Source organism: Diabrotica undecimpunctata, chromosome 2, assembly GCF_040954645.1.
Source record: "Diabrotica undecimpunctata isolate CICGRU chromosome 2, icDiaUnde3, whole genome shotgun sequence".
In the NCBI taxonomy this organism is placed as follows: domain Eukaryota; kingdom Metazoa; phylum Arthropoda; class Insecta; order Coleoptera; family Chrysomelidae; genus Diabrotica; species Diabrotica undecimpunctata.
Window position 1 is genome coordinate 161644763 of NC_092804.1, and position 24212 is coordinate 161668974.

The 24212-nt window shown below is 31.2% G+C and overlaps 2 protein-coding genes across 2 annotated transcripts in view; one reads left to right on the plus strand and one right to left on the minus strand.

Annotated features, from left to right (window-relative positions):
• Positions 1–1181: 1181 nt before the first annotated feature.
• Positions 1182–24212, plus strand: part of LOC140435149 (protein fem-1 homolog CG6966) — a 239290-nt gene continuing 216259 nt past the window's right edge. Inside the window, exon 1 of the mRNA XM_072523891.1 lies at positions 1182–1360. Within this exon, the coding sequence (XP_072379992.1) occupies positions 1301–1360 (60 nt within the window). The 5' untranslated portion in view covers positions 1182–1300. The remainder of the gene's footprint in view (positions 1361–24212) is intronic.
• On the minus strand, positions 18593–19222 carry LOC140433093 (uncharacterized). The gene is given in 2 exon segments (XM_072521151.1): positions 18593–18913; positions 18916–19222. Coding segments are annotated over 2 exon segments (570 nt in total). The 3' UTR covers positions 18593–18650.

The following is a 24212-nucleotide window of genomic DNA, read 5'->3' on the forward strand; positions in this document are numbered from 1 at the left end:
ATCATCCGTGACCATTTTTAGACTCCAAAAAAAAAAACAGAATAATAAGATTGAAATACTTAAATAATTTTTGAAGCGTAGTCTCGAAAAGATTTATCGACTACATTGACAGACTTTTACATGTATTGCAACAAAATTTAAAGCAAATGGCACTTATTAAGATCTCTTGTTAACGGAAAATATTATTTTAAAAGAAATAAAAAAAATACAATTACAAAAGAGGTTATAGTAAGTTTAAATGATGTAAATTTTCTAGACCAGTTTATGCGAAATAAATACTATAAACTTTGATCAGATAAAAGGCATATATCGAGCACAGTTTAATTAAATCTTGCCCAAGTACTTTCGATCCCTAGATCATCTTCAGGGGCATTTCGTCAATTGTGGCCTATCCGGCAAGAACAAGATGTCATAAACATAAAATTGTACATTACACTACACTACAAATAGACAAACAAACACTTTAAAATAATTTAAGGGAGGCTACATTGCTTGAAGAAGTCGGAGACAGAATTCATTCTGTCTCCGACTTCTTCAAGCAATGTAGCCTCCCTTAAATTATTTTAAAGTGTTTGTTTGTCTATTTGTAGTGTAGTGTAATGTACAATTTTATGTTTATGACATCTTGTTCTTGCCGGATAGGCCACAATTGACGAAATGCCCCTGAAGATGATCTAGGGATCGAAAGTACTTGGGCAAGATTTAATTAAACTGTGCTCGATATATGCCTTTTATCTGATCAAAGTTCATTTATTCGAGCATTCAACCTTATATTTAAATAAATACTATAGATGAGACATAAATTAGAAGTAAAATAGAAAAGAGCTCGATTGAATACTGCACAAGAAAATTTAACACTGAAATCACTAAATATATTTTACTGAACAAAAAAGCGTTGGAAATCATCCTACAGACGAAGTAAACGAGAGTACCTACCTAGAAAATTTGTTAACTAACATTGAAATAAGAAATTGTGGTAATACTTAACCAAATTTAAATTTTGCCGTATAAATACACTCTACGAAAGGAAGTTTTACTTATTATTTTTCTAAAACAAGACTACGGATAGATATAATTTAAAAATTAGTTGTTTTGCCGACAAACTATAAACTGTGGCAACACTCACATACCGTGTGTATGCTTATCGTGATTGGGTGAACGTAGTTCGTTTCGTTTTTCAGTGTTCCTTGTCAAATCAGCTGCGGCAGAAGTCTGCCTGAGTGATAATGGAAATTTAGAAAATAAAACGTTTATTTTAGTGTGATTTTCGTGATTTTTTTAGTGAAAAGTGACACAAAATATGGATTATGAGAGCGTAGTCTACAATGCTGCCCGTGACGGCAACCTAAACAGGCTTAAGGTAGGATACAATTGATTATTTTTCAGTTAGTAAGGCATAGGGACAATGACTTGAAGTGCCCTTGCCAGAGTTGCAGTTGGTGTAGGTACTTTATTCCTTCCGCTGTTTTGTTTTGGTGACATAATTTTCTATATTCTTGTATATATTGTTGTTTTTCGAGCAAAACTAATACAGCTTTTTGGATCCGGCTTTAGTTTGGCAATAACTTTTTTCTTGTTTTGATACCCACTGTCATTTACAACAAAAAAAGTACATATTTATACTCAAATCTGTAAATATCTTCTTTTTTATTTCTATAGTTCCGAAAGAAGTGAAGTTCCAAAATTATAATTTTTCAATAGTGTATAAAATAGCTTGGGATAATTATTGTTCTATCCATACAAACTGAAAACAAAAGAACCTAATGTGAACCTATATATTTGAAAATTGTTTTTACATTTTTGTATAAAAATAGGAGTATATGTGCAATAAAAATAATAAAAATATAAATGAGAAACCAAATATAATTGAATATTAAAATAATTACAGAGGGTATTATGTCTAAATAATTACAATTCTATACCTACATATTCCTATTCCAAAACTTATTAAAATGCTATCTATGTCAGATAGCATTACCAATATAATTCTGATCTTTAACTATAAACAAAAAATATTAATAAATTGTCAAATGTTTTTACAAAAACTTTGGAAGACTTTCCTTACCCTATACATAAACTTAGTGCCTGCAAGTATCCATGTTTCCTTCAGTTCTGTTCTTTTTGTACTTTCATTGCAACTGTTCTCAATGCCAATTATTGATCTTCTATTTATATTCACACTAGAGAAAAAACTGCAATATGATCTAATAAATTAATAGAATAATCCAAGCCTACTTTTTGTTTATCCAAGTAAACCCTTTCAAAAGTATCCTGTTCATCTAGTACTACCTAGATTCTTAACTAGATAGATTAGATCAGGATAGTTTCAATATAAGGTCTACTTAAGTACCTAATTGTTAAATATTTTAAAGAAATAAGAAAAGACATTTTTGAAATTTATGAAATGTTGAATACCCAACTGAATGTTTTTGACCTTCACAAAAGCTAAGTATATGTCTTTTTTATCCTATATAAACAATGTTGAAAATATCAATGTAATATTTTTAAAAAGGGTTTTTTCACCCATGCTGTATAGTAGTTTATTTAGTGTTTTTGGATCCTTTTCATATAGTTGTAAAGTTGTATTTGTAACTGTAAAATTGTTTTGTTATTAACACATTTTTTTCATTTGTTTCTATGAATTATCAACATGTTTTTCCCAAAGTATTGTAGATCACATTGTACCTCAAAATCAGATTACAAATAAATGTTCATTCTAGCAAAATATTATATTTAAGACTATAATCAAAATTGGCACCAAAAATATTCACAAAAGTGAATCAAAAGATCAAAAATGTAGTCCAATATCATATCAGAAAAGTGACATAGTCACAAAATCAACATATTCTTCTTTTCTGCAATATGTTTATTGCTTTTGATATGAATTGCATTGATTTTGTCATATCTGATAGCTAAATCTGTTGTATTACAACAAATCTCTGTAAAATAGTAGTTTAACAATACATGTTTGGAAATTTTAGTTTTATAAACAAGTATAAAAAATTAATTTGCTTTAAATTGAAACAATTTTTGATGACATAATAACTAATTTTTGTTTGTAAATGTTTTGTCACTACATTTTTATTTCATAAAATATAATATAAGAGGCTACTACACTGGCATATATTATAAAAGTAATTTTAAACTAAATACATATATATAAATATAAATATTTTAATTAGCCAAGATAAAGGAAACACTTTTTAAAACCATTCAAATTTTACAAAAAATTAATAATTTGTTAAAAATTAATAATTAAGTTTTTAATGATGAAACAGGTTCCATAATTTAAAAATTTTTGGGATATCCAAAAAACTTTGACAAATTTAGGAAATTACAGAACTAGCTGCTTCGTAATTAGTATAATTTATGTGTTTAATAGTGTTTAGAATACCTTTAACAAAATCCAGGAGAATCTGAAATACTATTTAAGTATCTAGTTAATATTTTCAAATTGATGTGGAATTTCTATTATTTTTATCAACATTGTATTAAGTGTATGATTGTATGAGTGTAACCATCTTTTCTTTATTAATTGCTTATTGGAAATTAAACAATATTAACTCATAAAGTTAGTTTATTACTATAAGTATAGTTAGTTAAAAACTGGCATTTATATTCAAATTATTTGGTATTGAAACTTATATCATCAAAGAAGTTTTGTAAAATATTAATTCTATTTCATGGATATTTTAAAAAGTGTCATTGATTTTTGTACTCTTAGGGCTTCTGTCATGACTTTGTTCTTACCAGATAAATCATAGTTTGTAATAATATTCTATAAAGAAATTTGTCGTTAATATGTGAATACTATAATATCCAACTTGGGAAAGAAAATAATTTATTATCATTAGGTATTATGAGTAGAATTGATAAAATTTTTATTTAAAATTTGTATTTTGCATAGCTTTATGAATTATGACATTGGCATCATTTCATTTTGAGGTAAACTTGTATTTATGATTATTATCTGCCATTTGTCAATAGGAATAATTGGTAACTTTAACATCCTTTTTATTCCAAAATGGTGTTTACGAACATATCGAATATACTTGTTCTTGAACTGTAAACTGTCATCACACTTTATTTATTTTCAGCCATTAGAAACCATTGATAATGCAGTGTTTATATTTTTTCTCCATGTAAAACAGTGAGACAATCAAAAATCATGTCTAAGGGGTTAAAAGTGGTATACTGTCAGACAATTAATTAATATAATTTTCAACTCAATAAACATCCTTAAATTTTGTATTTTTTTATAGTAAAGTCAATCAAGATTTTCTTTTCTGCATCTTTATTAAACTCTAATAAGTATATATGTTAAGGATTAAACATTTTTATTATTTTAAGACTAATAAAACCTTTAAATTATATATGATAATTGCCAGATCAATTATTATGATCACTTATTAAGATGATTTTCTATTATTTTTTTTTATATTTCAGTGTGAAATCATCTGCAAAGAATATATCAACATTAATCTTTACACTCATGTCTAATTTTTCACTCTTCTTTATGTTTTTATATGATGGCTTTGTTGTAAGTGTTCATGTTCGTCTAAGCTTTGCGTATTATTTTATACTTTTATTAAAGTAATTTACTAATCTGTTATTTATTCATTCTTGCACAATTTTAGCTGTAAGTTTCAGGGTAGCATTCAACAAATTTATAACTGTGCAGTTTTCTGGATGTTCACTTCACATTCAATTTTATGTGTGTTAGTTTAGTACAATTCTGTTAGTTTTTCCATCATTGTTGCTCCAAAATCCTTCAGCAGTTCATTTGGTATTATAGTTATTCATCTTTACTTGCAGCTATTTTATTCTTAAGCTTTTAAACTTTTTTAAGTGTTTATATAAGTTCTTTTATATTTCTGGTTCTTATGTCATTTCGTTCAACCTTTTCTATGTGACTGGGTCTATTAGTTCCACATCTTCATTCTTTGACCTCTTATAAAATGCCACATTTCCTTTTGTAGGCCATAAAAATTGTGTTCGATTTCTTTTGAAAAACGTTCCTAGTGGTAATTTTTGATTCTCCTTACAAGAGCATGTGTTTCATTTATTGTTTTGTAATTACCAGATGCTCTGGGCATGCCTGAATGTTCAAAAGGTATATCTTTGATAAACATTTTAATATCATAGTACCAACGAGGGAAGACTGGGAAACATGTTCACCAGAAATGGCAAACTTAAGTGTAGAGTAGAATATTTATGTAACTACATAACAGATACAAATATTGTTTGTAGCAAGTCAAAAAAAAAATACATAGTATATAAAAAAGGAATATAAAACGTAAATTAAATCTATACAAACAAGAACACATATTAAGCAGAAAAAGATTTATGGCAAAGTTACAGTAAGCAGTTCAGCATTCAGATATTTTTTTATAACTTTATCGAAACTATTACAGCTTAGCTGTCTAATACTTTTCGGTAAACTATTGTAATAGTTATAATTAAGACAATTTTTTTTGAAAGACTTAATCTACAGCGATATGTTCGTAGGTAGTGACAGTTTTGCGTATTGTGAACATGGACATTAGGCTGCTTTAGTAAATGGGAACGTTTTCTATGAATTTCAGTTAGAACTTGAAATATCAACAGAGTAGGTAGCGGCATTTTGAATTTGATAAAGAAAGGTTGGCAGTGTTCTAGATAACTAACCCCTGCTAAAATCCTGACAGCTTACTTTTGCATTCTAAAAATTTGAAGTGCATTTGTTGAATTACCCCATATGACTACACCATAGTTTAGGTGAGAGAGGAATAAAGAAAACTATGTCATTTTTAATATTTCAAAGTTGACAACCCATGCCAATTGGCGAATAACAAATAATGAACTTAATAGCTTTTTCTTAAGTTGAGAGATATCAGCCGACCAATCATCAGCCGAGATGATTATCTATGGTTATTCCCAATAGTTTAACAGTCTCTTTGTTATCTGGATCATTGTGTAAATCACTTGTAGATATAACCAAATTTTGCGTTTTATCAGAGTTAAGTTTTAGTTTGTTTGCAGCAAACTATGAGCTAGATTTAGTATAAACATCCTCATGAGACATTTTTAAATCATCATTATTTTTTCCTGATATAACTTATGTTGTATTATCAGTGAATTGTATGGTTTTGTACGGAGAAATGAATTTAAGCAAATCGTTGACATAAATAATAAACAAAAAGTGGATATATAGATGACTCCAAAACCGATGAAGGTACAGGTAGTGGTATACACAGTGCAAAACCAAGGACAGAAATCTGCTTAAGCTTGGGAACATATGAAAATAATATTTCTCAGTTACTCAGTCAAGCAGCTCTAGAAGCCCTCAGTTCTACGTAGGTTGATTCAAAACTTGAATGGGACTGTTTGGGTGCCCTCTCCCAGTTTAGAGTTTAAATAGACTGCCACTAGCCTGGGTTCCAGGGTGCAAAGGCTAAGTAGGCAATTAGAAGGCAGACTGGTCTGAGAAGGCAGCACCAGCAGTCATTAATAAATGGTGCTAAGAAAAGCCTCTTGAATGGTGACTGACCACTCTGCACATCTTATGTCAGAAGAGGAAGTCAGGCCTTGGAAGCTCACTAAGAGATTAGGGCTGGATGAGAAACTTTAAATAACAAAGGGAAGCACAATAGGCTGAGAGCTGTCCTAGTTAAAATCTATAATCTGTAAATGCCATATGCTTATTGTGTCTTTCAGTTAAGCATTTTTCTTTTCTTTGTATTTTTCATTCAGTTTTGTGCAGAACTGTGGTGTTCACATATATCTTCTGTTCTTCTTCTTTTGCCTAAAATTAAACTGTTGTGGAACACACATATATATATATATATATATATATATATATATATATATATATATATATATATATATATATTAATGTCTTGATCAAACTTATAAGGTAAACAGACTTGTAAAATAAGTAGACGAGTAAGATGGGATGGGAAGGGGACTGACTTAGTAAGGCTTTCATACATACTGAAAGATATATTCCTTGTATCCTCCCTGTTCTTATATATGAAGTTAAGACCTGGATATTATTTAATGCAGAAGCTAAGAAGAACTCAGAGATCTGTGGAAAGGCAGTTGCTAGGTATCTCATTCAAATATCACAAAACTAATTAAAGACACTGCTGGACAGGCAACCAAACTAACATGGAAATAAGCTGGACACAATAAAAGTCTCGAGAATGGTAGATGTAATAAGGAAATAGGTAACTGAGGACCTTAAGAAGCGAAAAAACTATAAGGAAGACTTTAAATGTGATGGAGTCACGATATTAAAAGATTTTCAGTACCAACGTGTAAACGTGTGACTGACAACAACAGAGATGAATTGGAGAGAAAACTGGGAGAGATCCATATTTGGCAATATGAAGAGATGAAACGCTTAAAAAATATAGTTATTGGACTAATCACCCAAAACAGGATTAACAAATTATCTTAATAATAAGCTGTAATTTAACGTATTAATATTATCTGAATTATATCGTTATTTCCATACCAATACCATTAAAATATTTCCAAGTAATATCGATGTCTTTTCGCCCTTCGACTATACAAAAAATTCCGTGATATTGCTAAACTTTTCGGCGGCAAATTGAAATATTTACCCCAATCTTGGCGTCGCTTTTAATGCCTTTTTATGATTATGAAATATTAATGAAGTAGGGTAGATCTTTTCAGTGACAGAATTAAAAAGTTTGGCGTCTTGAAGGTCAAACAATTAATCGAAAATGTTTTTGGGAAACGGGTTTGAGACAAATGAGTCACGATATGATTAATCTTAGCTACAGATTAAACATCTTGAATCGTTACGGAATCATGCTTATGATGTCTGTAGAAAAGTGACAATTCTTAGTTTAATATTAAGAATGTAAGGAAGACTACATAAACATTTATTATACACTTTCATTTTGCAAACCGTATATTCGTCATTGTCTTAACTCTATAAAGGACAGTTTGGACAACATAGTAAACGCAAAACTGCTTTGGATTCTTCTTCTTGATGTACCTATCTGTTACGAATGTTGGCGATCATCATGGCAATCTTTATCTTATCTGCAGCAGCGCGGAAAAGCTGCACAGATGTTGTATTGAACCAGATTCTGAGGTTCTTTAACCAAGATGTTCTTCTTCTTCCTGGACCTCGTTTTTAAAATATTTTTCCTTTGGATAGTCCACGTCAAAAAGAAAGAAAGGAAAAAGAAAAGATATTTGTCTAAAAGAATTAGTTAGCATCAAAACGTTTCTGTCTTTTGTTGGTTGGTGGCTCTGGTATGACCCAGTTGGGCGTCACCATTTTCGAGAAAGTGTTCAAGAATCCTTTTAATTAAAACTCTTTAATCATCGATATTTTGTCATCAATTTTTAAATTTAAATTAGTTTTAATATGTGACAAGTCTGTGTACAAGCAACATAGATGATGGGTGGTAGCCATAGCTCAGATAGTTCAGATTAAGAGATCGGAGCTGCTTTCTCGCAAGTTTTAAAAATCTTCGTGAAAAACCAATCTATTTTGCTAATAGAACGGTTAATTGTTCTGAAGCTATTTTCTTGTGGCATTTTAAAATAATTACTATTTAAATGGGAATAAGCCACAATTAAAGGTTAAAATACGTTTATTGACGTTTCAATTTCCACTTCTGAAATCGTTCTCAAAATACAAACATTAGTAAATTAAACTAATTTAATTTAATTTAATTTAGTTTAATTTACTAATGTTTGTATTTTGAGAACGATTTCCGAAGTGGAAATTGAAACGTCAATAAACGTATTTTAACCTTTAATTGTGGCTTATTCCCATTTTAATAGTAATTAGAAGGGTTAATGATGACGAAAGGGCATATTCGACTTTTGATAATTTAGACTGATCTTAATGTCTTACTAGGAAATGCGGGTCATGGAGTTAGGACTCGAAGATAAGGAAATAATTTAAGGGAAGGGCTTCTTTAACTTTGTAGAGTAGACCAGTGTGCCAAACTTTGTCAAAGGCTTGAAAATTATTATCAAAAAGACTGCTGAACATTCTTTCCTTTCTTCTAGAGCTTCATGCATAAAATAACAGAATATATTTGCTCAGTGGTGGAATATTCTTGTCTGAATCCAAACTGGCGATTAGGTATTAGTTGGCTTTCTGCAAAAATTGGTTGTAACCTATCCAACAGTAATTTTTCAAAAAACCTTTGGCATCATCGGTAGTTGGGTAAGAGGTCTAAATGATTTAATGTCTTCTGTAGGTTACTTAACTTGGGAATTGCAATAATTTTTGCAACTTTCCATGGAATGGGGTAATAGGCCGTTCTTAGGAATACATTAAATATCTGAGTCAAGTACAGAATTACGTTTTTGGACACTTCTTTGAGGATTTTGGCGGTAATCAGGTCCTATCCAGGAGACTATTTAGGGTTCAAGTCTGATTATATCTTCAGGTTAACTTGTTTGGTAATGAATTTTTCCAAGGGTAGTACAAGTTGATACGGTGATTCTAAAAACTGTTGAGTTTCTATCATGTCAAGGTTGTTGTTGTCTGGTGGGTTTGACTGGAACACATTCACCGTTAGAAAAACGCTTCGGCCTTTTCTTTGTTGCTCCTAGCCCATCTTCCATTACCTATTTGAATAGGAGGATTGGTTAATTGAGATCGATTTAATTTCCGTGTTGCCTTCCCAAGTGAGTACTCAGTGATTTCTTCTAAGTACTCTACTTCTAAGTAATCATCCTTATGATTACTTAGAAGAATTTTTAATTGGGCGGTAGCTTGGTTTAATTCAGTTTTATTATGGGGTACGTGTTCTCTGCTATGTTTTCCTTAATATTGGCTTTTCTGCAATTTTTTCCTTGATTTCATTAGGCAGGTGTTTGGTTTCCAACGGTTTTGTTGGTGTTGACTGCCAAGCTGCGTCTTGTATTATTTTAGTAAATTGTTGAACAGCATGTTTCTGACTCATATGTCAGCACTGGTAAGATGAGTGTTCTATATATTGTTAGTTTGGTTTTTTGGCTTAAATTTCTATTAAATTTGTTATCAATATATATATATATATATATATATATATATATATATATATATATATATATATATATATATATATATATATATATATATATATATATATATATATATATATATATATATATACCCGGTATTTAGGCGACACACGCCCTTCCGGTAGGGATCTATGGAGGAGTATCACCGAGCCGCAAGCCCTTATCTCTTGCCGTACTGCTCCACCATAGGCCGATCAGATACCAGCATATTCTAGACTAAGCCGCAGATTCATTTTAGAATTTTAAACTGCTGCGTTAGCCTTTTTGTTTTCTGTCACCGAGCTGGGGTCACTGACATCTCTCGCAGTGAAGCGAAGGAGAAGCCAGCCGCCCAGCCCGCTTGGCTATCCGATCGACATTTGTTATCAATAATAATATCCCGAAATATTTCCCAATTCTTATTTATTACCTAGGAGTGGTGGATGTTCCTTCTCAAGACTTTGTATGTATTTCCTGAAGTTTCTTGTTACTGGTGACTGGTGACAAAGCTGATGTCAGGTTGTGCAGAGACTGAGTGAGTGACTTGCAAGGTTTGCTTAGCTCTTATCTAGTGCGGGAAATTTTTTCTTTTGCAGTTCTTTGTAGACGCTGCAACCTTTATACTTTTTTCGGTGGTTTCCCCCACAAAGGACACATTTGACATCAGCGGATTTTTCCTTGAGAGTACGTTGATTGGTATGTCCATAATCTTGACTTCTTGAGCACTGGGTTATCTGTTTTTTTTTTGCGAGGCGGTTCGATTTTGACCTTATGGTTCATCAAATAAGCCAATAAAAGAACATCGGAACTTGGCTTTGGTTTTTACTTCTGCATGTTTTATTTAACACCTCGTTTATTTTAAGACTTTTATTTTATTTCTTATATGTGATGTCCTCTTTAAGCTTGTTTTTATCCGTATGATTCACTAATACCTCATTAACATTTTTGTTCGGACAATACAACTGAGATTGCCACACACTGTTATCACAAAACACGTGTTGATCTATTTTAACTGAATTTATTAAATATTTTAATAAATATTTAATATTTCTATTTGTTTTTGTCGCTGTAGCTAAAAATAGGTTTTGCTTTAATTTACAGTTAACAAAAATTTATGCTAAATTCGTAGATACATATTATTTGTGATCAGATAGCTAACCTATGTGTAATGTGGAGCAGTTTGTTTACCTTTTTTATTCCTGCACATGCGGTAAAATTTTTGTAGTCTTAGGATTATTCTAATACATAGAATAAAAATACAAACGCAAGCTGGATCTTAGTCATATTAAAAAGCCATTAAGGTGAAAGAATGGTAGAATAGTATTTACAGATGTGGAATTTGAATAAGATAAACACTTCCGTAGCTAGGGTATAAGGCCGGCTCCACACATGGGATCCAACGTTGGCGCCAACGGAGGTCCTTCAACTCTGGTGAGAACCAAGAAGGAAATCTACGTTTTGAATACCTTTTTAAGGAGATAAATAATTCTATAGCTAAGTAAACTATGTATATCATAAAAAATATTCACAATTTGATTCAGTGGTTTTCCTAAAAATAAATTATCCCAACAGAACTGTGATAAAAAATCAGTTATTTTCACATAATCACCCGACTTAAAGTCCCTATAGAAACCATCACTAACCAAACCACTATTATTGGGACACTTTTGGTCATCTTTATTTCAAATTTCAGTGGTGGGTGGTGCATACCCTCCTTCAAAAGAGCTTCATCTGCTCTGGACACAGTTACATCAGCATCATCAACCATCACCAAATTGAGTGCTGTGGAATTCACAATAGTGTTGGACTGAAACAAACTGTGGTATGCACACATACCAACCACAACCTGCAGGGCTTTAACTTCAAATATTGTGGCAGCTGGTAGAGGAATTGTAGTAGAGCACATGTCATTTGAAAACCATTCACAGTTTGGTAAATTGAAGTCAGCAGCTAGATAATAGTGTGCAGATGGATAAACTTCAGCTATTTTTTCTAAGGTTTCACAAACTATGAAATATTTCTCAAATGTAGACTTTGGTGGAAAATATGCTGTTCCTATAATAAACTGATTTGGACACTCACCAAGACAAAAAGTTGTTCGATTGTCTGGTTATCGGTTAAAGATCTACTGTTAAAGCTCTTATGAACTGCAATAAGGACTCCACCACCTCCTGAGAATGAACATGTTTCCCTGGAGCGATCAGTTAATATACACACGTCTGAACTACTGCGTCGTAAGAAAACTTTCTGCTATTCACTTTGCTTTTGGTTCGTTTTCTTATTTTTTACGGGCTTCAGTCCTCCTTCGGCAGCTTCTTTGCGTATTTTAGAAATAGTACTAGAACCTACTCCCGTCATAGCACTTACTTTATCGATTAAACTTCTAACATTTTCACCACTCATTAAATTTAGATGAACAAATTTTAGTAGTTATTCTGTGAAGTCAGAATAACTACTAAACAACCACAAAGTCTTGTTATCATTATAGGCATGAGGCATGAAGATAATTACTTAGTTGTAATGACCATGATTCTAATGGCATTTTGTATTTTCACCGAAAAACAATTATTAACCCATCGTTAATATCATTAAAATAATATAAAATAAAAAAAAAAACTGGTGTGGCAGTCCAGTGGGACTGCCGGTAGAAGTTATACTTCTATACACGCGTTCGCCGTTAAAAATTTATATAGGAGTCAATCTGCACAATCAGTACATGTGTAATGCTATAGGTAAGAGAGAGCAGAAAGAGAAAAAGAATTAGTTATATAGGTATATGGTGCATCGTTTTCTGTATAAAAACATTTGACCTGTAATAGGAGTATAGTAAATGAAGGATTGTATCAATATTTTAATGAAAATATATATTTTTATTTTTATATATGTATAAAAGGAATTGAATGCAAAAAAAATTTTACACATACTCTGCAGTAAAATTTATTGTTTATTTTGTTATTAATATAAAAATTATAATACAATAAATACACTGCAACATAATTCAATATAATAATACAATATAAATTAAAATGTAATATTCATAAGTATTTAAAACTGCCAATATACATAACTTACTTTACGAAGATAAAAATAAAAAAACCAACAACTCGGATTATGTTGTAAATTTTCATTTTATTTTAAAATTAATGTTTTTTGCGTATATTACTTATATTTAATAAGATTAACGTGAGGTTTTTAAATATTTCAAAAATAAAAAAGGAAATTCATAATTGGGATTCGAACTCACGTACACCAGCGTATGAACCAAACACGTAAAGGATTTGCCAATTAGACATGACACTAACTGATTTCAAAATTGACAGTTCTCGGTAAAACAGTGATTATTTCGATTATTTTGAAATACAAAAGCCTAAAATAATTATAAACGTTTAATTTTAATTAATACAAAACATATCACATAAATATAAATATTAATACATATTATATTATATATAATATATATATATATATATATATATATATATATATATATATATATATATATATTTATATACATATATATATATACATATATATACATATATATATATATATATATATATATATATATATATATACAATATTATATATATAATATTAAATACAAAAGGAACATTTTTATTCTCGAGAGAGGAAGAGAGAGAATATATATCTTCTCTCTCTCTCTTACTCATTATCTTACATATGTAATGGTTTCACAGATTCACTCTCATGCAAATTTCCAACGCCGACCGTGCGTATAGAAGTATAACTTCAATTATCTTTTCTAAATAATATTTATTTCATTAATATCATTTTCCATACTTCTCATCTCTTGTGTCTGATGGGCACTTGTGGTCAGTTACATGAGAAAACATTAATTTTAATTCATTTCTGAATCGTCTTTCGTCCTTCTGAAAGCGCTTCTATCGTCCATAAGAAATACGGAGCCCTATCTACGCAACGTTCTGCTCCGCAGTCTGCCATTATCCATCCTAACTACGTGACCAGCCCATCGAAGTCTCTGAAGTTTAGCGAATTCTGAGATGGGTGGTTCTTTAAACAGATTGGTAGAGTTCATGATTATATCTGTGACGGTCGAAAGATCTTCCTTAGAATTTTTATTTCTAAAACTTCATCAGTATCTACGGTAGTTAATTTAATTGTTAGTAGTATCACTTTACACCAGAAAAACTTCTTTATATTAAAGACTGTTTCTATTTTCTTTACAATTCAGAAATGAACTTAATACTTGAAAATGCATATTTTTCAGATTGTTCTAAGTAGTTACATATCCATGTGAGGAACAGTATGTATTAAAAAAATTAAATGAATAAAGCAAAACATTTATCTTCTTCCTTTGTAAATTTCCATCTACGTTTTTTTATTTGATATGGGAGAGGTCTACAGGAATAATTTGCTTTTAACAGATAAATACCATTTAAATCAATTAACTTCATTCAAACATCTTGTTTTAATAATATATTAACAAATATTTTAACATTTAAAACGATTTATTACTTCTATTTGAATTTAAAATGCTTGTATACTCGTTTCAGTACGAGAAATATGTACATAGTTTAGTTTTTTTAATGTTCATTTGTATACATATAAATAAATGAGTACCATTGAAAATATTTTTTTATATATGTATTTATGATTTCTAACCTTGATACTAACTTGCAGTAAAGTCAAAACATTATACTTTTCCAAGAAAAATGTGACTTTTGTCTTTTAGATATGAAATAAAATCTGCTGTACACGTGAAATTTCCGCGAGAGCCGTATGTGCTTTCAGTGGTTTTCCGGGTTTTTGGTTTTAATAAAAACCAATATTTTGACGGCGTTTCAGCAAGGCCGCACTTGCCAGTCAGGTAGTAGCGCTCCTTGCTGGTGGTTGAAATAAAAAAAAGTTTTTTTTCGTTTCTTGTCGTTTCTTATACTTAGTTGCAACCAATGCCTTGTTGCAATATTACAACACATACCTGCTGTGAGCACAAGCTCCACCTTCTATGCATACATCATCCAGAACTGTAACTATCCGTACCCGTTATCAGCACGTCTTAGTAAGTATATCCGATTCCAGCGCAATTGGCGCCATTGTTACTTTTTTCAACGAATTATTATGAAGTAATCTTGAGCGTGGTCGTCAGTTTGTTGGTTGTCATCGTTTCATCTAAATGCGTAGAAAAATGTCTGAATTATATTTAAGAAAATATTTAAAACTGCACGATGAAGATGTATTAGAGATTGAATCATGTTCTGATTTTAACGCTAATTTTAACGTGTACCTACGTACGAACAAATCTATACTAAAAAAATTATACTGTGCAATGCAATAAATGGATAGAAAACTTCAGTGAACGGAAAGGAGCAAAAATTGAACATTCCCTTATTAACAACATAAATAAAAATCGACCAAACGCTAAAATACATTAAATGAATCTTCTGTCTAACTATAACTATCTTCTGTATTACATAACTCTAAATTATTTTTTATCTGCAAGTTTTAGTGCATGTTTCAACACAGCTTAGAGAATAAAAATTTTACCAAACCATAAAACTGCTTTATTATTCCCTCCGAGATTCCCTCTCTGTCTCTCGACATTAAAGCGAATATTGTTTGGAAAAATATCCTAATCAACCAAATTGTATCTGATCGGGTATATTTAGTAAGATGTGTTAATAGCAATCTTCAAATTAAACTTAAAACTCAATTTTATAAGATCTCAGACGAGTTTTTAATAATAACTTTATAGCAACCCATTATTTTTTACATGTTAATTTCGTGCCGGCCACAGTACCGCTACCGCTATATATACATATATGGTGTCTAAACCACATATAAGATATTTAAGAAGTTATAATTTCTTTTAATATAATATACGAGGCATGTTTTTTAAGTAAGTACCGTTTTGCGATTCCGCCGCCGTAGCGCTACGGTCGGCGTTTCGCGCATGAGCGCTGGTTACCTACATCTCTTGTCTACGCACTGACGCCATTACAATCTGATTCTTCAATGTATACTTGTTTACTCCAGTGTTTAAGATGCCTCCAACAATCGTGAGTCACGCTGATTGTGAAGTACGGGCTGTTATACGATTTCTTAGTGCTAAAGGCGTAAAACCGATCGATATTCATCGTGAGATCGTTGAAGTTTACGCACAAAACATTATGAGTGATGGAATGGTAAGGAAATGGGTGCATTTAAAGATGGCCGCACAAATGTGCATGATGAAGAACGGAGTGGGCGTCCTTCGGTCGTTAATGAAAATTTGGTGCAGAAAGTGGACGAAAAGGTGAGAGAAAACAGACACTTTACAATATCATCATTGTCCGACTGCTTTCCTCAGTATTCTCGTAGTGTTTTGTATCGCATTGTTACCGAGAACTTGAATTACCGGAAATTGTGTTCACGTTGTGTTCCAAAATGTTGACGGATTTGCACAAAACCCAACGTTTAGGCAGTGCATTGACTTTCCTTGAGCGGTACCACAGTGAAGGTGAAGATTTTTTAGACCAAATTGTTACTGGTGACGAAACGTGGGTGGCCTACGTCACACTAGGAATGGCGACATTCATCATCACCCAAAAGAGTGAAGTTTAAGCAAACAATTTCTGCCCGGAAAATCATGTGCACAGTTTTTTGGGACAGAAAAGGAGTATTGCTAGTGGAGTTTCTGCCTCGTAATGAGACAATCAATGCAGCATCTTATTGTGAGACATTGAAAAATCTGCGTCGTGCAATACAGAACAAAAGACGTGGCAAACTGAGTAAGGGTATCGTTTTGCTGCATGACAATGCCCGTCCACATGTGGCTAATCAGACCAAAGATCTCATCAAATCATTTAAATGGGAAACTCTAGATCATCCTCCATACAGCCCTGATCTGGCGCCCAGCGACTACCATTTGTTCCAGCACTTGAAGAAACACCTGGGCGGTCAGCGTCTTCAAGACGATAACGAAGTCAAAACATTTGTGATGCTGTGGTTAACAAGTCAGGCGGCAGAATTTTATCAGGAGGGTATTCAAAACCTGGTGCCACGTTATGACAAATGCCTCAATATTCACGGAAATTATGTAGAAAAGTAGATTAAGGTACAGGCTTTCATGTAAAAATAAAATTATTGCCATATCTTTGCACCTCTTTTTTTAATTCCAAAACGGTACATACTTAAAAAACACGCCTCGTATATACGATTTTTTGTCATAAAAATATTTTTTTAATACTAAAAAATTGATTTATTCAAATTTATTAGGAGTATTAGGAAAAATTGTTTATAAATAACAATTTATTATTGTTTATAAGTAATATTTATTTAATATATATATATATATATATATATATATATTATTATTATTAATATTATATATATTATTATTAATAATATTTATTTAATATAATTATATTTTAAATAAATAAATAAATAACAATAGCTACTTAGAAATGGTTTGTACATCCCGTAGTTATTAGCTATTTTGTTTTGGATAATTTTGCAATGAAAATACGATAAATGTTATTATTTTAACGTTGTAAATTAAATTAAAATTAAATTGTCTAATTAAAAAAGAAAGCAAATTTAGTCTAATAGAACCCGAAATATGTCATTTTTTCCGAGAGCTCTATCTTCAAAACTGTGTTGAAGATCGTGGCCGGCCCTTCATTCGAATAGCCTCACTTCTTTTACTCTAGCCGGAACGAAAAGTACTCTTTGCTTGCAAAACTTCTGTTTAAACAATTTTCAATAATTTTGTTTGCTAAAAGTTTTGTTAAAAACATAGACTTTTCTCATAAAAGATTGGTTCATTTCTGCCCTTAATGTTGTTAATTAACGTAACAGTGATTTTTTTAAAGGGAGCCATCTTGGCTCCTAAAGGTCGTATCATCTTTTTTTTCTAGTTCAAGTTTTTAAATTTTTTAATCAGGCTTCCGAATTTTTGCCATTTCACTTGAACTAAATTCTACGGAGTTATTGTAACTGGTTATAAGCTTAAAAAAATTATATTTATTATTAAATCATTTTGTGTACATAAATGTATTTTTTTAAAACTTTTTTTGCCATAGATTAATAATATACGATTTAATAAAGAAAATAAGCCCCGGATTATTGAGATATATTCAGTCAAATTATCTGGACCGGCCTTGAAATTAGCTCATTTAAAAAAAAATCTTATAATCAAATTAAATTTCGCAAAAACTATTCAACCGATCTGTCCCATCTTTTGCATACAATTCAAACACGATAAGACCCTTAAGTTCAGGTACACTTAAACAAATTTTGATTAATAATAAAAAAGTTATTAACAATATTCACAACCAGCGATTTTGTATTTTGATTCATGTTGCAATAACTTTTTTGTTTATTATTCGATTTTAATTTAGCATTTAATTCTCATTTTGTGTATCTTTTTTTCTGAAAAAGTTGTCTGTTGACGTCAAATCTCTAAAATAGACTAGTTTTTAAGTCATAAGCAAAATAATGAGTTTGACTTTTTTTACTTAAAATTGAATCAAAAACAGATGCAATATTAATTTTCACACATTTCACACAGATTTTCTAAATAAATGACTTCTTAAAAACGTGTCTCATAAACTTGTACATAATTCAATCTTCTGGTGTTAATATTTTTAAATTCTCGATTTATGCAGTCATGTTTGGACAGCAATGCCCATGATGGCTTCAGACGCCGAATATTTTACAACCACGTCAGTGTCAACATTCAATTTGTCTAGCACAGGCTGTATGACTGATTGATCCAATTGCAGCGATATCCGTTGTAAGGTTTTGGCAACGTTGAATCTGACGTTTGCTACTTTATCGTTCGCCATGCTCAACACGGTAGGTAAAAGCACTTTTGTGATTATGTCGCTACCGCAAGCTTCAGCTAAGACCTTTATGCAGAACAAACAAGAACCTTGGGTATGATTGTACTCTCTGCCCATTCTGCTCCAAACTGATCAAACAACTTTCTTAAATTTAATGTGGCAGCTTTTCTGATGGCAAACATATGGTACATCAACCATGTCATGTACAACGCATTTAATTTTTCATCAAAAAATTCCCTACCGAGTTGGCCGGCTAACAAAGGCATATATTCTATAATAGCCGATCGTACCCTCCATTTTAAATGTTCTGCGAGTTCTATAATAGCTGGGAGGAGAGATTGAGATAGTTTTTAAATGCCTATTACTTCTTTCAAATTAGAAATGATATTGAGCATGACTTCGAGACATTCATCTTTGAGTTGTATCAAAGGACGTGTACGAACTCATCACTATATAGCCCCCCATAAAATTATTAGACCCTCGGAGATATAGTAAACTGATCACCGGCATCCTTTGGAGATTGGTAAACTCATCACCGCAGATAGGTAGACTCATCACCGGGATTTTTGCCTGGTTTCTAATGCGAAAGATTGCCTCTTACCTGTTATACTTCTCGTTTATGTGATAATTTAATAAATTCAGAAATTATTTTAAGCAAGTGGCTTTAAAATTTAACTGAGATATTAATATGTCTCACAGTGTGGCCTATTAGATGTATCTGCCAATCTAAATGATTTTGGGATCTAAAAATTTAGTTACATAGGATTTCGATAGTGAACTTTAAAATGAAAATATTGGTCAACATGTGCTATTTTTGTTTATATCGGAAGTAGTCCCAACTTCGTTATTTGATTTTCATTGCATTTTTATATTTCTCATTGACTTCTCGAGATAATTTGTTAAGCATACATTCGGTCTAAGTCTTACTGTTTTGGCGGTATTTGACTATCTTGAAAATATAGACGATTTTGGACAGGAAGTAAATATAAAATGTCTAAAAAATAGGAAAAGCTAAAAGCTTGAGTGTGCTATTAGTGCATTGAAGTCGAAGAAAACTTAATTTTTTACACGTGCAAAGCTTTACATTTTATGGCACATTGGCGGAAATTTTTAAATTTGAAGTAATCACCAATGCATTTATTGTGGCAGAATGCGTCAAAATGCTTAAGTACAGTTTCCTGTACTTTATCTTTCAATGACTTGTACAAAGATCCCACAATTAGAGTGCTTTTAAAAGCAAATTTTTTACATTTTTTGGTTAGTTTTCGCCATTATTTGTAGGAGTCAGATGAGTTGTTCATTTCATTTTATAAACATCATGACAACTAACTTCAATTAGTGTAAGATACAAAATAATTTTTATTCTGTAATTTGTACTAATTTGTTTATTGTAGCACCCTGATGATGCAAATAAAGATTTGCGAAAGCTTGGTAGACTAAAAAGAGTACTTCTTTGTCCTATCTTCAGCAGCACACCCAAATAGTTGTGTTTTGTGTGTCTAACTGATCAGCGTTGACTACAAGCGGTTATCGCTTTTTTAATCTATATATATATATATATATATATATATATATATATATATATATATATATATATATATATATAAGGAGTCCAATTAAGTCGGTACCATATGGAAAATTTTTTTATTTTTAGTTTTATGAAAAAAAAATTTATTCTCTAGTTCTGAATGATCTAGAACTTCAATCATCAGAATCAGATATTAGTATTCTTCAGTCATTTACGCGGTTCGTTAAACAACATGAATTTTATTAAGACTTGAGAATATCCACAATTCATTTTTTTGACAAACCGCGTATACAACTAAAAAAATTTAATATCTGATTATTGTATTCTAGGTTTTAGATCATTCAAAACTTTTTATGTAACATAAATATTCTATATAACAAAATTCATAAAACTAAAAATAAAAAGGTTTCGCATATGGTGCCGACTTAATTGGATACCCTGTATATATATATATATATATATATATATATATATATATATATGTATATATATATATATATATATATATATATATATATATATATATATATATATATATATATATATATATATAACAATGTAACTTTAACAATTTAATTAGAAATCTCAAAATGTAATATCAGAAAAGGTAATCTACAGCAACAAAGTAATATTTTGCCTTGCCTACAAGAAACATCTTATACAGTTAACAATTACGCTGATTTTTTTCTGTTTGATCAGGATGATTCGCGAAAACCAGTGCGAAACAACTAAACAAAAATGGTATAAAATTTCTACTCACCAGTTGTATGACATTTAGCCTTACACCCTTTCGTCGCACAAGTCCACAAAAGGCAATTCGATTTTTTTAGAGTCTTTCGCAATTGAAATTTGAAATTATTGATAACCATAATTGTTTGTCCGCGTTGGCTCAGGACGTAATCAATTAGCAGTTCACTATCTATGTTGAAGAAACAAGGGCAAATGAAGAGAAATTTTTCTTTTCGCATGATTTTAGGTAGCTATCAATAGAATTTTGTAGAATTCCCAAATAAAAACCAATAAATTGCAATTGCATTTAAGACATCTGGATTTGGATTATTTTGTTAAATTATCAAAAACTAGCCGTTTGCTGGGATTTTATGGTCTATATCTGATCCGGGGTGCAGGTAGGCTAGTGATCAGTTTACCAATCTCTTAGGGTCTATTTTGAAAACCCTTCTTTTATGGTGGTGATGAGTTTGTACTATGTACGAGGGTATTTATGGTAATTGGTGATGAGTTTACGTGTACCCGTATCAAAAAGAGTGGCAACAAATGCTCTATTGTATTATGTCTACCAAGAATTGGGCTCAAGCCCATAATAACTGAGGCCAGTGCTGATTTGACATGCTGATTTGGATCTGCTACTAATTCTAGCACATGGTAGAATATTTGTCATTATAATGTTTTCTTTATGAGCCTTGTCTAAGTTTTGGCAAAAATCTTTTACTTTATTTGCTGCTGCAGCTCTAATTTCAGCTTCAGTATCTTTCAAAAGGCTCTGGAAAGCACTAACCAAGTCAGTTCTTGTAATTTCAGCTCCCACAGCTTTCTGCAATTCTGTAAATGTTTCTGCTACCATATATTTATATTTCAAGCATAACATCCAAGAAGATTAGGTAATTTTGTAATTGTTTTGTTATTTTTTTAACGACAGGTACGTTGTTTCTTGTTATGCACAAGTCCGCTTCAACTGGTAGATTTGTATGTTTGCTGCGTTATTTTATCTGCCATTGAATTTTACATTAAATGACGAAATTTTAAGCTACTTGTGTGAATTACCGTGATTTTTTAAGCTAAAAATTACCCTAGAAAATATATATTAAAAATGTTTCCACTACAAAGTTGATGAGTCACTAGATGACAGTCTTTTTGTATTATCTCATACTACACATTTTAACTGTCAAACCCGTTTATGCAGTTATGACGAAAAAAATCTTACTAACTTTGATCAATAATGTTGTTCTTTCCACTCACTACAAGGATGATGTTTTTGTGCCTTTGTACAAAGTCTTCTCACCTTTCGCTGAAGATTTTTACCATTATCTACATTGGAATTTTCCAGGATTATTTAATAAATAAATTTGTCTTTGCAAATCTTTGATTACCAGCGTTATCAGCAGATGTTATCAAATTATATTCTAAAAAAAATATATAAAATATTTTATTCTTATTTATATCATCTTCTAGTTACAATAAAACACTTTAACCGTTTTTATCTTTTATTTATCTGAGCAATATTTGTTATGAAACGATTTGCATTATTCAGAGCATAAACCAAGAATGGATCTGAAACTAATACTTTTTAGATACTTCAAGCATAACATCCAAGTAGATAAGGTAATTTTGTAATTGTTTTGTTATTTTTTTAACGACTGGTACATTGTTACTTGTTATGCAAGAAAAAGTCCGTTTCAATTGGTAGATTTGTGTGTTTGCTGCATTATTTTCTCTGCCATTGTATTTTACATTAAATTGACGAAATTTTACGCTACTATGTGTGAATCAACGTTATTTGTTAAGCTAAAAATTGTCCTAGAAAGTATTTTAGACGGAATAATTGAGATTTTCACGCTTTCAAATACCTACTTGAACCGAGAGCACCTGTATGGTAGCCATTATGCCGGGATCCATTTTATCTTCTCCACACACCATGTACTACATATTCCCAATCCATTTTTAACGCTTTAATCGCCACAAGGTCCGTTAGTTGCAACAGCGTTAATAATTAATATATAGCTTTCGCAAAATTTATGTGCTTCTTCAGGATATGAAAATGAAGTAAAATTTGCAATATTCTCACAAAATGTTAAAATTAAAATTCGTAGTTTATTAAACAATAAAAGGGTTTTAATTTCATTTAAGTTGAGATATGTTCAAAAGATGTCAACTCATACCGACCGATTAGTCTGCTCCCAGTCATTTAGTAAGGTCTTTGAAAGACTTTTGTTGAGAAAAATTAAAACAAAAGGATCTCATTTCTGACCATCAGTTCGGATTTCGTAACCAACACGCTACAATAGAACAAGTTCACAGATTATACACAACAATAAGAACTAGTCACGAAAACAAGCGATACTGTACTGCAGCCTTTTTAGATGCCTCTCAAGCTTTTAACAAGGTGTGGCACACAGGACTCCTGTACAAGTTAAAGAAAAACCTACTTTACACTTGCTTCAAACTGCTTAAATCATAACTTACAGAAGGGAGATATCTAGGAAGGTATAGTGTAGCCTATACAAAACTCTACACCCAATCCTATCTGGTGTACCTCAGGGTAGTGTGCTCGTATCGATCATGTACCTGATATATACGGCTGATTTACCAACAAGCAATAATCTAATGCTTGCAACATTTGCAAATGGTGCTGCTTTCCTAACATCTCATAGTAATCCAGCAATAGTATCAGAGATAATGCAACTATATCTAAACAAAACTAATGAATGGTTTAAACTGGAGAATTAAAGTAAACCCCTCAAAACCTACACATATTAAATTTACTCTAAGAAGAGATATATGTCCACAAGTTAACCTCGATGGACATCCTTTACTCCAAAAGGATGATGTAAAATATCTAGGCATTAATTTGGACCAAAAGACTACAACTAAGAATTTTATACAGAAAACTTTACTGGATGCTGGGAAAAAACTCACACCTATCGATCGACAAAAAGCTGCTGATATACAAATTAATAATAAAACCCGTTTGGTCATATGGTTCGCAGCTCTGGGATCAGCTAGCAAATCTAATGTTATGAAAATACAAAGATTTCAATCTAAAACTCTAAGAACAATCGCTAGTGCCTCTTGATATATCCAGAATGACGCCTTACATAGAGATCTGCAAGTACTAACAG